Here is a 12,965-nt window from a genome sequence, read left to right on the forward strand (position 1 = left end):
ATGATTTATGGATCAGTTACCAAGGTCTTTTTCGTGGTCTGGAATAGTATTTGGAATTATTTTTGCTGGTAGATATTAACATAGTAAAAGTATGTACATCTATCGTTTCGGATGAGTCAGGAAGGGCAGGGATGAAGCTGGCGTCTGTACAGATGCCGTGGCATCGCACAGAGCTGTACCGCTCGCAGGTCTTCTGCCTTGTCCTCCAAGCTTACTGATGTTGAGACATTAGGAAAACATCTTGGTTAAGGGCATGTGTTTCACAATGGAGATAGGAAGCTTACAGACAGGACACAGACTAGTTTTGACTTTGAACATGACTGCTCTGCCATGCGTGGGATGAATGAAGGTAATGCCCAGGGTTGGTGTATAAGAAAGGGATCTGTGATGTAAAGTATTTTGAAATACGCCAGTTGTGGCCCTTTTTCCCATCTGCCCCTATAGCAGAAGTGCTTCTTAATCCCCCAGCTCAGCCCAGTACCGAGGTCGGCCACGGTCAGGGCATCCCTGTGCCTTTGCCGGCTGGTTTTGCATGCTCTGTCCCTGCAAGGAGCCCCCAAAGGTGATGTCACTCCAGTACCACCTTTCCTCCAACTCATTGAATGGGCAGGTGTTGGACAACACCCCAGATGGACACTTGCAGACCAGGGCCACAGCTGTGGTGTGCAATCGCAGCCCCTTTGGGGTTGCTGGGAGTTTTCACCACCACAGTGGCTTGGTCACCCAAGAAGCCCAGACAGGAGGTGTCAAAGGCAGCAGGTGTGAGAGATGAGGGTACCCCAGGCTCAGTTAGCTAACTGAGTGTCCTTCAAAGGGCACTGATGCGGAAGGAATTCTGTGCATGGATGTCAGTGGGAGAATGTGAAGCCTTCAATAACTCACCGGCAGTTGTTTGTAAGTCATAATACATGTATTAATCATATAGAAATATGTTGTTGAGTTTGGAAAATGCCCTAGACCTGCTGTGCTTAGCATTCAGAGGGCTCTTCAAAGGGAGCACTGGAAACTTCTGTTGATGCTGTCAATTTAAAGAATGTCCTCTGGATGCCAGGTAACTCTTCTACAGATGTATAATGAATTGCTTTGCTTAAAGCAGACATTACCATTGGATACTGGTCCTCTGCCCAAAACTGCTGGCTGGAGCCTGGTGAATTATGGCACACTTTCCTTTGTGCTTTGCAGGAACTAAAGCGTTCCAGTCCCCGCTTTCTGCGCCAAGCAGAAGTGCGTGGAAATGTGCTGAGCGATTATATATTTTCTGCAAGAAACAAAGGATTTATGTGTCGCTTTCCTCCACTGCTTTAACTGATTGGCTTATTTCCAGAAGATCTGATGCTGAGTGTATAAATTAGTGGCATTAAAAAAGTTGATCACTCCGCATAGGGACAAGGTTGACAGTGCGTTTTAAAATGCTAGGAGACTTACCAACCCAGTAAGCCTGAGGCTGGATTTGTTCTCCCATTTCAGTCCTGCTTTCTCTGATCGTATACTTACACTTTTACATGTGTTAACTGCTGCAATCCTACAAAGAGCCCCACTAGACCCACTATGCTCTGTGCCATGGCTGGTCTGAAGTAAATCACTGAGCCTAGAGTCCTCTGGAGTTAGAGCAGTCAGCACATCTCGGTTCAGAGGGCCACATCAGCACTGTTTGAGCTGGCTCACCAACTGCAGGAAATATCTTTGTAGAGTGAACTCTTCTTGGGATGGCCCTGATCCAGCTCTCATTGAAGCTGGTGGAATTGCTCCCATTTTCTCAACGGAGCTTGGATCAGATCATCGACTTAAAAAAAAAAATCTAGTAATACTTTGCCAAAGTGACACGGTGCATTAATTTTTGGGTGGAAAACAAGTATCTTCCTGTGATATTTTTGTCTGTCCTCTTTCTTCTTTAATTTTCTGCTGATGTGGCTTTGGGATAGCCGTATGGAGATAGGTAACAGTGAGAGTATGTGAAGGCGAGAGGCAAAGCAGCCACCCCTATGTGATTTGTTGGAGGAGAAAGTTGGGGTGTTCCCTTTCCCTTGTGCCTCTCAGTTATGGTAAAATGCTGTTTTTCTTTTCCTGTTCATGAATAACAACTGAATTGAAATCCTTGAGTTGCACAAAGAACTACAGAGCTTTAGATGCCTGTGTCTGCTAGTAAAGCTCTGCTTTCTCCTTTTTCAAATACATTCTGTTTCATAATCTATTTCAAATCAGGTAAAAAAATAAAACAGTGTATCAGAATTGTCCCAACCCTTAAAGCCAATGCAGAAAGTTATTTACCTGCTGGAACATGGTAGAGCACCTTGCGGAAAACAATGCCCATTGTGGCATGAAGAAGGATGGGTGATCATGTTGCAAAGAGTTTTTGGAAACAATAAACTCTTATCCTGGCCTGGACTGGCCACGATACATCCCTTGGTACATGAACACTGCTGCCTGGGTGCGGGGCTTCCCCCGTCTGGCTTCTCTGGTGCCTCCTGCAGGGCTGGCATCCCCCAGTCTTTCTGCATACCTGGGCAGATGCCTGTCCTGGCTTCACAAGTTGCCAAACAAGCGCAATTGTAGAGGTGCCCAAGGATGTGTTTGCCACATGTGCTATGAACTTGAGTGTCACCACTCAAGCAGTTGCATTTAGGAGAGGCAAACACAATAGGTTTTAGGAGTGTGGATGTTTTATGAAGGGTCTTAGCTCACAGATGGAATAAATTTTAGAGTTGCCAGCTGAAGAATCAAAATGTAGGGGCTCTTTTTTTCTCTTCACTTATTCGGTATCATGTTTTGCTACAAGTACAGCTGACAGCTTCATGGTGGTAGGACTCGGACACTTATGAAGGTGCATGGTATACAGTAGTGTTATATCCCAAAGAAATAGCTCAGAGATCTAGGAACTGTAGCTGGCTGAAGTACTTTTCTAGCCCTGGTGGTGGGTTTTGTGGGAATGCTGCAGGGTATTTGTAAACTGAGTTGCTGAGCACTGAAACTGGATTGCTCTTGCAGACTGGCAGTGGTGCAAGGTTATTTAATCAGAGGACAATTTGTTGTGCTTGGGAAGCAGTTAAGGACTTCTTAAGACAGGGATCTACTCTTTGAGGAGGGTGAATGAACTGAGAAGTTTGGCACATTTTATTTAATCTTCCATACTCTTTTGCCTGGTAAAGCAGCAGTAGTCTCAAACCCAGGTACAGAGTCAATCACTCTGATGCTTAGAACTTCATTTTTAAACTAATAAAAAACCTCACCACCCCCACTCCCACCAAAACAAAATAACAAAAAAAAAATCCCACCAGTTTGCTGTTGCAGTGTAGATTCTGATGATTTTTGGTCGAGTTGCCCATGACAGGATTTCGTTTGCTAGTTAGCATTTTTTTCCTTTCCTAATGAAAGCAGTTGATCACTTTCTGATGAGTTCGTTACCTCTAAGCAGCTACAGCTTCTCTCTTCAAGCTGTTACTTTGCCCAAGGCTAGGTCACTGTGCTTAACCTCCTGAACTTCTGCCTGAAGTGAAAAGAGACGTTGGTAGATGTTTATAGACTATATGAATGTTGTCTACTGACTGTGCCAAATAGGTGTTCTCCCTGAAGCAAAACTCATTTTATAGGTCAAGTTTTCCAGTCCTGAAATAATGGCACACAGAAAGAAAATGTAGAAAAGTTTTTGCTGACTGGGGAAGGCAAAAGCAAACATTTTGTGCCTAGACTTGTGGTGTGAAATTGAAGTGCCTGATTTTTTGTGACCTCGTATTTCAACTACTTTTTTGCACTTATATCTTAATAGGTTTGGGTTGCTTGGGATATTTTCCCCCACAGCTCTAGAATGATTACAGGGTTCAGTACTTCCCTTTTCTTCTGGAGATATTTTGTGTTTTCCTTTGCCAGATAATTGATGAGGCCCTCTGAAGAATCTGTGTGATTTGGCAAGTGCAAGCTGCCTCCTTGTGTGGTTGTTTAGAGGATCACTCCGCTTAGACCTCATGCTCTGGGCTTACATCATTTGTAAAATGTTCTCCCACGGTCCTGACACACAGAGAAACTTTGGCTGTACTAGTGGACATTTCAACTGTAAAAAGTCAATACTGAGGCTTTAATCAGCCCTGCATTTTTGGGGCCAACATGCTATACACAAATGCCTACAACTGTAGGTATGGTTGGATTTCTACACTGAAGAGAGCACAAGGGAGTGACTGTCTCTTTTTTCAGACTGTAGAAAAGGACTTGATTTTATTTTAATTGCAGGTGTCTCTTTAGATGAGGTCTGAAGATGTTTACCAGTTGATTTAATTTGGCCAGAGCAAAGGTCCAGAAAACTGTTGAATCAATTTTGGAACAAAAAAGTGAAAAAAACCTTAGTGATATTTACAGGGGCAAATAGTGGAGAGATGGGGAATAACCAACATTCAGTTCAATCAAGCAATTGGTAGCTGTTCCCAAAATTTATCAGAAAAAAAAAAGGGTTTGGGAGTGAATGCATCTGAAGACTTAGCTTTTTCATTGCTACTGGTTTGGGACCTCATCCAGATTTTGCTGAACTCCAGTTGTGTTCCTGGTGTGCCAGAGTAGGTGTTAAATGGGGAACAGGCAGCTGCAGCACTGTATGCTTCCATAAAGGTCATATCTACTGTCTCTGATAGGAGAAGCCACAGGCACTGTAGTAGCTGCCAGCTGTGCAGCTTTCATGCTGATCCAAAATCTTGTCTTGGGACCTGTTAGGGCCATCTTCCACTGAAGATTTGGGCAACCTGCCCAAGTTTAGACCGTTGCAAAAGGTAGGGAGAGATGCCTGGCAGGATCAGACTGCAGCCCAGGGAAGCAGTGGAAATGTTCCTTGCTGCTCAGGGGCTCTAGAAGTGTCTGGTGTCTTGGGCCATTTCTGGATGCCCATTTATCTGGGTTGGACTCAGCTGGCCTGGAAGGAGCTGTGGTATTGATGCTGGGAGTGAGCAACAGTGCAACGTATCCATCCTGTGACATGGGTTGTGTTATGCCAGGTAGTGAGCAAGATATTGGGTTTCTGTTTGTGCTTGGTCCTCCTGTTGGTAAATCTACCACTTTCTGTGTCCCTGGAAGTGCAAACTCCCAGATACAATCTGTGTCTTTTCTCCCTCTGGGAGGATGAGGTTTTATTCACAGATCTCTGCACCACTGTTACTGAGATTGGTGTACTTGTATACCTAGTGGGTATTTGTGCTTAAGTGATGCAATTTTTATTGTCACATTAATCTGTTTGGAGGAGGCTGGAGGATTTGTGCAAGGTCCTGTTGAAGGCCAGCATCCAGTGACTACAGCTCTGTCAAGTCCTTCCCTTATTTCCACCCATGATACTTCACTCTTAGCCTTTTCTCTGTTTCAGCACTAGATTTCTTCCCTGTCTGCATCAGATTTCCATATGTGTTCCTATTCCCTTGTCACCTTTTATATTATTCTAGTATTTCTTTCACTGACTTTGATCTCCCCTGTTTCAACTCCTTCTCTCCACCCCCACCCCCTTTCTCTTGGACCTATTCTTGTCTTCCTTGGTCTAGGATCGAAATCATGCCTTCATTTTTCAAGAGGTTTTGCTTTCTTTAGCCCAGCATGACAAAAAAAAAATCCACTGTGTAGTCTCTTGAGCAGGTTCAGATCTTTCCATCTCCACATTCACATCCAGCACATAAATGTGCAGTGAATGGGATCCTAGTGAGGCAAGAATATCATGGGATGTGTCCTCATAGTGCTTGACCTGTGGTGACAGCATCATCTAATTCTTTTTTTGTTTGCTGTGCGCTGTTCAAGACTATTGTTCCTGGGGAGTTCAGTGTCCCCACAGGAAGGGGCTACTTTGGGAATTGAATGACTTGAAAAACGATGCATGGGATTTATTTCTTCCTCCTCCCACCCCTTCCATGATGAGTGTAGCTTGTTTAGGATGTTTTTGATCTTTTTTTTTTTTTTTTTTGAAGATGAGTGAGCCTGGCCAGCAGGACCAAACTCTCGTCTTTAGGACACAGTGAGCTTTTCCTGTTGCTCAGCCTCCGCAGTCCCAGGGTCATCCTCCCTGTGGAAATCCAGGCTATTTCCTGGGGCCAAGAAAAGAAAAGGGGACCTGGGCAGGAGAGTGCACAGGTGTAGGGGCTGTGACAGCAGGAGGCAGTGGCTTGCTGTCCCATGGGGGACTTAAGGAGTGGAAAATGTCCTGACTTGGAAACATTGGTCCTATGGCATAGCTGAGCCCAGCGGGACAGCAGCCCTGCAGCTGCTCATAGGAGGTGGCACAAACCTAGCTTCACCTTCTGCCTCTGTGTGGCTGAGATCAGGGTCTTCAGCCTTACCCCAGATCAGGCCGATGGCTCCCTGCTTGTGGGCTAGAGCAAGGTGGGCAAGCTCCTTCTGCTGGTCTTTGTTTTCAATGAGAATCCCTTTCTTGTCAAGCCTGGCACAGACTTCACACAGTTCAGCAGTTACCAGCAAAGCCATTTAAACCGTTCTCTGATAGCTCCATCCTGGATACCTTCAGATTCCTGCCAGTCAAACTGTGACAAGGGAAGATAAATAGACACTGGAGCTAACTAGAGAAATGGGGACAATGGGCAGTGTGGTGCTACCATGAGCAAAGTGATCAAAGCCTTAGAAAGCCCTGGTTTTAAAATCTCAGCTGATCCCCTGCATTCAGCATTAGAGTTGATAAACTTCTCTTGGCCTAAAGCCACATTTGTTTTAGATTGAATACTTTCCCTATGGCTCTCTGGCTGGGCTGTTTTCTTTTGCATCCTTTGTCCCTTATAACTCTATTTTAATTCCAGTTGGAAGCTGCGGCTTTGACTGGGGGAGCACAGCTGATGGGCTGCAGCATCCCTCGTGGCCACCCTGGGCCAGCAGGCTGTTGGTTCTCTGTGGCATTCAGGGCCACCGAAAGGAAACCCTAACGGTGTGCTTGCATCGCAGCCCAGCAAGCCGCAGGCACCTGGGAGAGGGTGGCTGGTTGAGGGGAGGCATCACTCCCCTCCGGCCAGGGCTTGGCTGCTTAGGAGAGATGTTGAGATCTGGAGAGGTGGTGGCTACCTATGGCACATGGGCTACAAGGAGAGGCTGTGGGAGTGGGGCCCAGTCTGACAAACAGGAGGATATGCTGACATTCTATAGCAGCCAACTGCTGCTTAATTGGGGGCTGCAAGGAAGCCACTTCTTGCTGGTGGCAGGCCACGTGTAACGCTGGGCAGCAGCCACAAGTTGCTGTTTGGGAGGTTTGGGTTGGACAGTAGGAAAATGTTTCAGAAACAGTGTGGCCAGCAGGAGTAGGGAAGTGATCATCCCCCTGTACTCAGCACTGGTGAGGCCGCACCTTGAATACTGTGTTCAGTTTTGGGCCGCTCAGTACAAGAAAGACATTGAGTTGCTGGAGTGTGTCCAGAGAAGGGCAACAAAGCTCGCGAAGGATCTAGGGCACCAGTCTTATGAAGAGCAGCTGAGAAAATGGGTTGTTTAGCCTGGAGAAGAGGAGGCTGACGGGAGACCTTATGGCTCTCTACAACTCCCTGAAAGGAGGTTGTAGCGAGGTGGGTGTTAGTCTCTTCACCCAAGTTACAAGTGATAAGACAAGAGTAAATGACCTCAAGTTGCATCAGGGGAGGTTTAGATTGGATATTAGGAAAAATTTCTTCACCAGAAGGATTGTCAAGCACTGGAACAGGCTTCCCAGGGAAGTGGTTCAGTCACCATCCCTGGAGGTATTTAAAAGACATGTAGATGTGGTGCCTAGGGACATGGTTTAGTGGTGGACATGGCAGTGCTAGGTTAACGGTTGGGCTCGATGATCTGAAAGGTCTTCTCCAACTTCAATGATTCTATGATAAAAGCTTTCACACTAGGCAGCTGGTGCAGCCCTGGAGCTGGTCCACAGGGAGCCTGTGTCATCTCCGTCCTGGGAGATTTTGAAGGCTGAGCTAGGGAAAACCAGGGCTGGCCTCAAGAAGTGTTGGAGGTAGTTTGTCTTTGAGCAGGAAGTTGAGAAGAGACCTCCAGGAGTCCTCTCCAACTTGCATTTGCCCTCTTTCAGTTCTCCATGGTGGTGCTGTGAATGAAGGCTGTGTGCCTACATGATCAGTGACTAATGTGTTTTTGAAATCTGTGCTGAGCAACTGCTCAGGAGAGCAAGAAAAAGAAACTGTGTGGGAGCAGGTGTTTTATTAATAGAGCGTGTGACAGAACGTTCCTTGAAAAGTGGTCAGGGAGCCCCATGAAAGCAACCATATTTACTGCATAGTAAAAAGCATTTATTGTTTGTTAAACACTTAGGACCAGATCCACTGCTGTGATCCAGCTAGTATGCACTGCTCTGGCAACACAAAGTGTCTGTAAAACCAGCTTAATTGGCTGATTAATCTGGGTTTATAGCTGCATCATTTTGCTGGAGTGGTGAGGAGCAGCCAGAAGAGAGACGCTGCTGAAGTCCATGTGTTTAAACTGATGATCCGTCTCTCTGTAGGCAAAATAAAAAGGCAAGGTTTACCATGCTGAGCTGCTGCCCAGTGTTTCAGTAGAAAAGCAGAGTTCCCTGGGAGTGTGTGGTTCTCTGCATGTGTTATACACCTCACCAGCACTGAAATCGTGTATTTCTCACAGGGGTTTCAAGAGAAGCTCTGAAAACAGCTTTAAGAGTTGCTGTGATCCCTTCCAAAGGGTAATTTAATAGAAGAACATTTGTTGGGAGTGTGTAAGAAGATGCAACCTTGTCAGCAGATCAAGACCAGTAAGCAGTTTGGTTATAGAAGGTGTCACTGAGCAGAAATATTGGAAAAGGACCTGCTTTTGGTATATATAGGGACATGCAGACATCAGACATACTTAAAGTAACATGTTTAAGTGCTGCTATGAATAAATATGAGCTCCTGAACTGGGGCTGGAAAGGGGATCTCACTATTACTCTGACAGGCGATACTTCGGTGCATTGTCTTTCTTTGTCTGTCCAGGTCTCTGGCAGCTGTTGCTGTCCCAGCCTCTTGTTCTCTTGACATTGCTGTGATTGCAGTGACTGGCTTAGCCAGCAAGTGAGAGGGTTTGAACACATCGTGTAACCTCTGTGCTGGCACGTTCATGCAACCTTGTGCTTGGTGGGATGGCATTGCTAGAAGAGACTGAGAGAAACCTGCTTTGAGTGTGAAATGTAAAAGATAAGAGGCAAAAAATCCCTACAAGTGTGGGAGATCTCAATAGTGACTGGTGCTGCCAGCACCTTTCTTCCTGCTGTCCGCTCTGCTTGCAGCCTGCGCAGTAGCATGGTGCAGGTCATACGCAATGGAGAATGCCATGAAAACTGGAGATGCTGTTCGGAGCAACCAAACTAGCTGCCTGAGTAATCCTTGCATCAGTGTCACTTCTTAAAAGAATGCTGCCAACATGCCAGCAAAGGTGAAAATTAATGACTCGCATAAGGTACCTGTTACAGTGCTGGATGCTCAAGGGGTTGTATAATGGGAGTTTGGGAAGTCAAGAGCTGAAGCATGTGCAGAACAGACCTGTTGTTAAATATGAGGCTGTCAGACAGCAGAACCATCAGTGATAGGTTTAGGAGAAGAGAACCTGCTTTTAATGTGGATTACTTTCTAAAGAAAGTTTAAAAATCGTGAAATAGTTCTATGCTTCATTTTACACTGACCTTTAGCACTGGTGTGCCTGAACTAGGGAAAGGGGATTTAAAAAAAAACAAAAACAAAGAAGGAAGAGATTGCAAGACATCCCCAGTTTCTGGCAGGAGTCCTTGTTTTACGATATGTTTTCACTTTCAGTGTCTTGCATCAGCCTGTCTGAAAGAGCCTGGGAAAAGACGCTATTGAGTATTGTACATCCCACTTGGAAAACTTGTCATTACTGCAGTTGTGTTTTATAGCAAAATTAAAAAACTATAAAATTATGCCCTTTATTCTGATGTTATTTAATAGATGTGCTTGCAACAGATATATTGTGTCTGTTATATAATATAAAATATGCTATATAGCCCATAATAGGGCTTCATAATAACGGTGATGGGTTTTGTGTGTGTGTGTTTGCTTATTTTTTGAAGAGAAGGACATGCCAAACAGACCTCTGAGAGTGCGCACCCAGTCTCCAGACGGCAAGTTATCTTTTCGGTGGAAGCCACCTTATGGAGCAGGCTTCAGGGGTCCACGCAGCAGATCCCAAGGTTACCTCCGTGGGTATGGAGAGAGCAGCCGAAGGATGAGCTATGCTCCACTTCTGCAAGAGCGACAAAATCAGGAAGCGAGAAAACTAGGTGAGTCAGGTTTCCCTGATGGCGTCTAGCTGAGCTTGCACACTTCTGTAATCCCTTATGGCTCCTAGGTGACCACAGATCACATGTTGTTGTAGCCACCAAAGTGACTTCTTCCTATAAATGAAAGTGCTCACTATAATTGCATTCTGTAACATGTTCTTAGCAGACAAATATGATGACCAGGGTAAAAAGTGTAGCACAACTTGATGCTGTGTCAAAGAGACACCATCTGTGAGTTACTCTCATTAATAGCAGAGGGAAGTGCTGGGGAGAAGAGCCATAGCTCAGATTCTCCTTGCATGCAGTGGGACCACTCTGAAATCCATTGTTTCTTGTCCACTTCTTACACTTTGTGTCCCTACATTATTTCAGGCCAGTGGAGAAAAATTAATGCGTTAATTAGATGTATTCATGCTTACCATTAAAACTGTTTCATGGGCCCTGTACTAGAGTGTTACACTTGTGAGTCCGTGCTCTCCAGTTCCTTCATGAGGTCCTGGTCACTAAGGGCTCCTGAGACAGTCAGGTTGGCCTCTTCTGTGCTCCCTGCCCTGCTGCACTGTGATGGTTTGCACTCGTGTCCTAGATCACCTGCCCTGGATTTAAAGGGTTTCCCATCTAATGGTATCAACGGGGTTTGCAACAGTTTTATTTTCCCAGAGGCTGAGCATTTCCCTTTGTGCTATTTGTGTCACTTGCCTGTGTTATGGCTGACCTGTCTCTATCCTGATGCCTGAGGTCCTCTTGCCCAAGTGGGCGCTAGGTCTGCACTCATGAGTCTTACTTTGCCTCTGTGCTGTTTGGGTGTGTTTGCTCGAGGCTTGGCTTCTTTCTCTCAAAACTCCTGTAGGCTGGAAGCCCGTCACACAGATAGTCTGATCTTGGGTTACAAAATGGGTGATGATTCCAAAATCACACGTGGCTGCCAGAATTCCTGGCTTTGCAATGTAAATATCTATTTCCCCTTCTGCTGTGTCGGTATTATATTAAACACACATCTTTATCTCTGTTTCTCCAAAGAGAGGGAACCCCTCAGTCACATTTATCAGTTATTCCCCCTTTTCCTAACTTATTGCTCATACTTATTTCCCATCCCTTCTCTAGTATTAATTTTTTCATCTTTCTATGCACCGCTCACGAAGGGGATACTCTGGCATCCGTGCCAAGGTGACAGGGTTGAGACAAATACGTGTGGGAGACTGTCTTCTGTTTGTTTGATGCCCAGCACATACCACTGCTCTGCAGTTTGGGAGCCTGTCCAGGCAGTACAGAAGTCAATGGAAATCTTGTCATGGACTTAGTGGGAATTCAGTAACAAACTTAACCTTGATGAGAAATACTGCGTAACATAGTTTGGAGCATCTAATTCTTGTTTTCGTTACTTTTATAGTATGTTTTTTTTAAAAGGGAGAACAAATGTTGTTTAAATAATCAAATTATCGTAAGAACTCAATCCTAGAATGTAGGACTCTCACAATTGTCTCTTCATGTTAATAATTTGCTTTTTGGCTTCTGAAATACCAACTTTACTGTTCTTACTGCATGCATATTGAACACACTGACATAAGTGCTGTGACTAAATAAATTAACTCCTTTTTTATCTCAGAAAAGAATAAAACAGAGTTCTGCATGAAAAGACAAATATTTTTTTTAATGAAAAAAGCTACAGGAAATCCTCTGTTTTTCCCCTGCATGTATAGCCTCTGAGTCAGTTCATGTGGTTTCGCTGCCATCAAGGAGCTCCCAAGGACGGAGCCAACCTGTCTATAGGTCATCCTTGACTAAAAGAAAAGTCACAGGTATGTTTCTTTCACATCTGCTGTCAATTCATGGAGTCATTTGAATGCAGTGAGACAGTGTTGTGATTTTTAGACTGCAAGTCTTTTGGTGCTGGAGCTACTAGGTTTTTCTCTGTGCATTAAAGAGCTTGATGGATGTCTCCGATTGTTTCTCTGATTCAAGCAGGATTAATAAAATGATACAGCTCTCTAGCATGGTTGGTTGGGTTTCTGTTGTTGGGTTTTTTGTTGTCTTTTATTAAATCTCCTCCTCTCTAGCTATTGGCAAATGTTATGCACTGCAATTGCTGCACAAGAAGACTTGATTAAATCAAAGCCAGGACCTCCACAACAGTATGCCTTCTCGACAAATCTCTGCCCCCTTTTCTGAAGGGATGATTTCTGGAAGCCTAAACCTGGTCAGCAAAATTTTCACTTCCTTTTGGAAAGAAAGCATTTCATACTGCTGCCAAGGTTAAAGTGGATGAGCGAGATTCTGAGTCATCTCCATGCCATACTGCTTTCTCACCCCCTCACATACGATGAGAATGCCATGGGGGTGGCAGAGTGTTTTGGGTATTTTGATGGTGATGGAGAACACCTTTGTCAGAACGGAGAACCATGGTGTACTGAAATCCCACCTCACACCTTTTCTGGGGAGGTGATGCCATCTACTCCTCATGCTCACTTTCTCTCTTCAGGTGCTCCCATTGCAAAACTTTGTGAATAGGTCCCCTAAGCCACTCGTGAGTAGTAGATGGGTCCTCTCAGCCACTTTCATGTAGTAGCCATTTGGCTTGGAAAACCTGGAATTGTCTGAGAATCCTCGGCATTAAAAACCTGATTGGAAGAAGTGAAATGTGCTCCCCTACTGCCTGCCTTCTGCGCCTGCAGTGCTGGCCTTTGGGGTAACGTGCCACCTGCTGAAGAGAAGGGCAGTTTTTCTCTGGACTTCA

General features: G+C 45.0%; 1 protein-coding gene across 1 annotated transcript in view; it reads left to right on the top strand.

Moving 5' to 3' along the window:
• Positions 1–12,965, top strand: part of FNDC1 (fibronectin type III domain containing 1) — a 76,275-nt gene that overhangs the window by 19,130 nt on the left and 44,180 nt on the right. Inside the window, exons 2-3 of the mRNA XM_075088025.1 lie at positions 10,022–10,231; positions 11,932–12,030. Coding sequence (XP_074944126.1) covers positions 10,022–10,231; positions 11,932–12,030 — 309 coding nt within the window. The remainder of the gene's footprint in view (positions 1–10,021; positions 10,232–11,931; positions 12,031–12,965) is intronic.

The sequence above is a fragment of the Phalacrocorax aristotelis genome, chromosome 3 (genome assembly GCF_949628215.1).
Source record: "Phalacrocorax aristotelis chromosome 3, bGulAri2.1, whole genome shotgun sequence".
In the NCBI taxonomy this organism is placed as follows: Eukaryota; Metazoa; Chordata; class Aves; order Suliformes; family Phalacrocoracidae; genus Phalacrocorax; species Phalacrocorax aristotelis.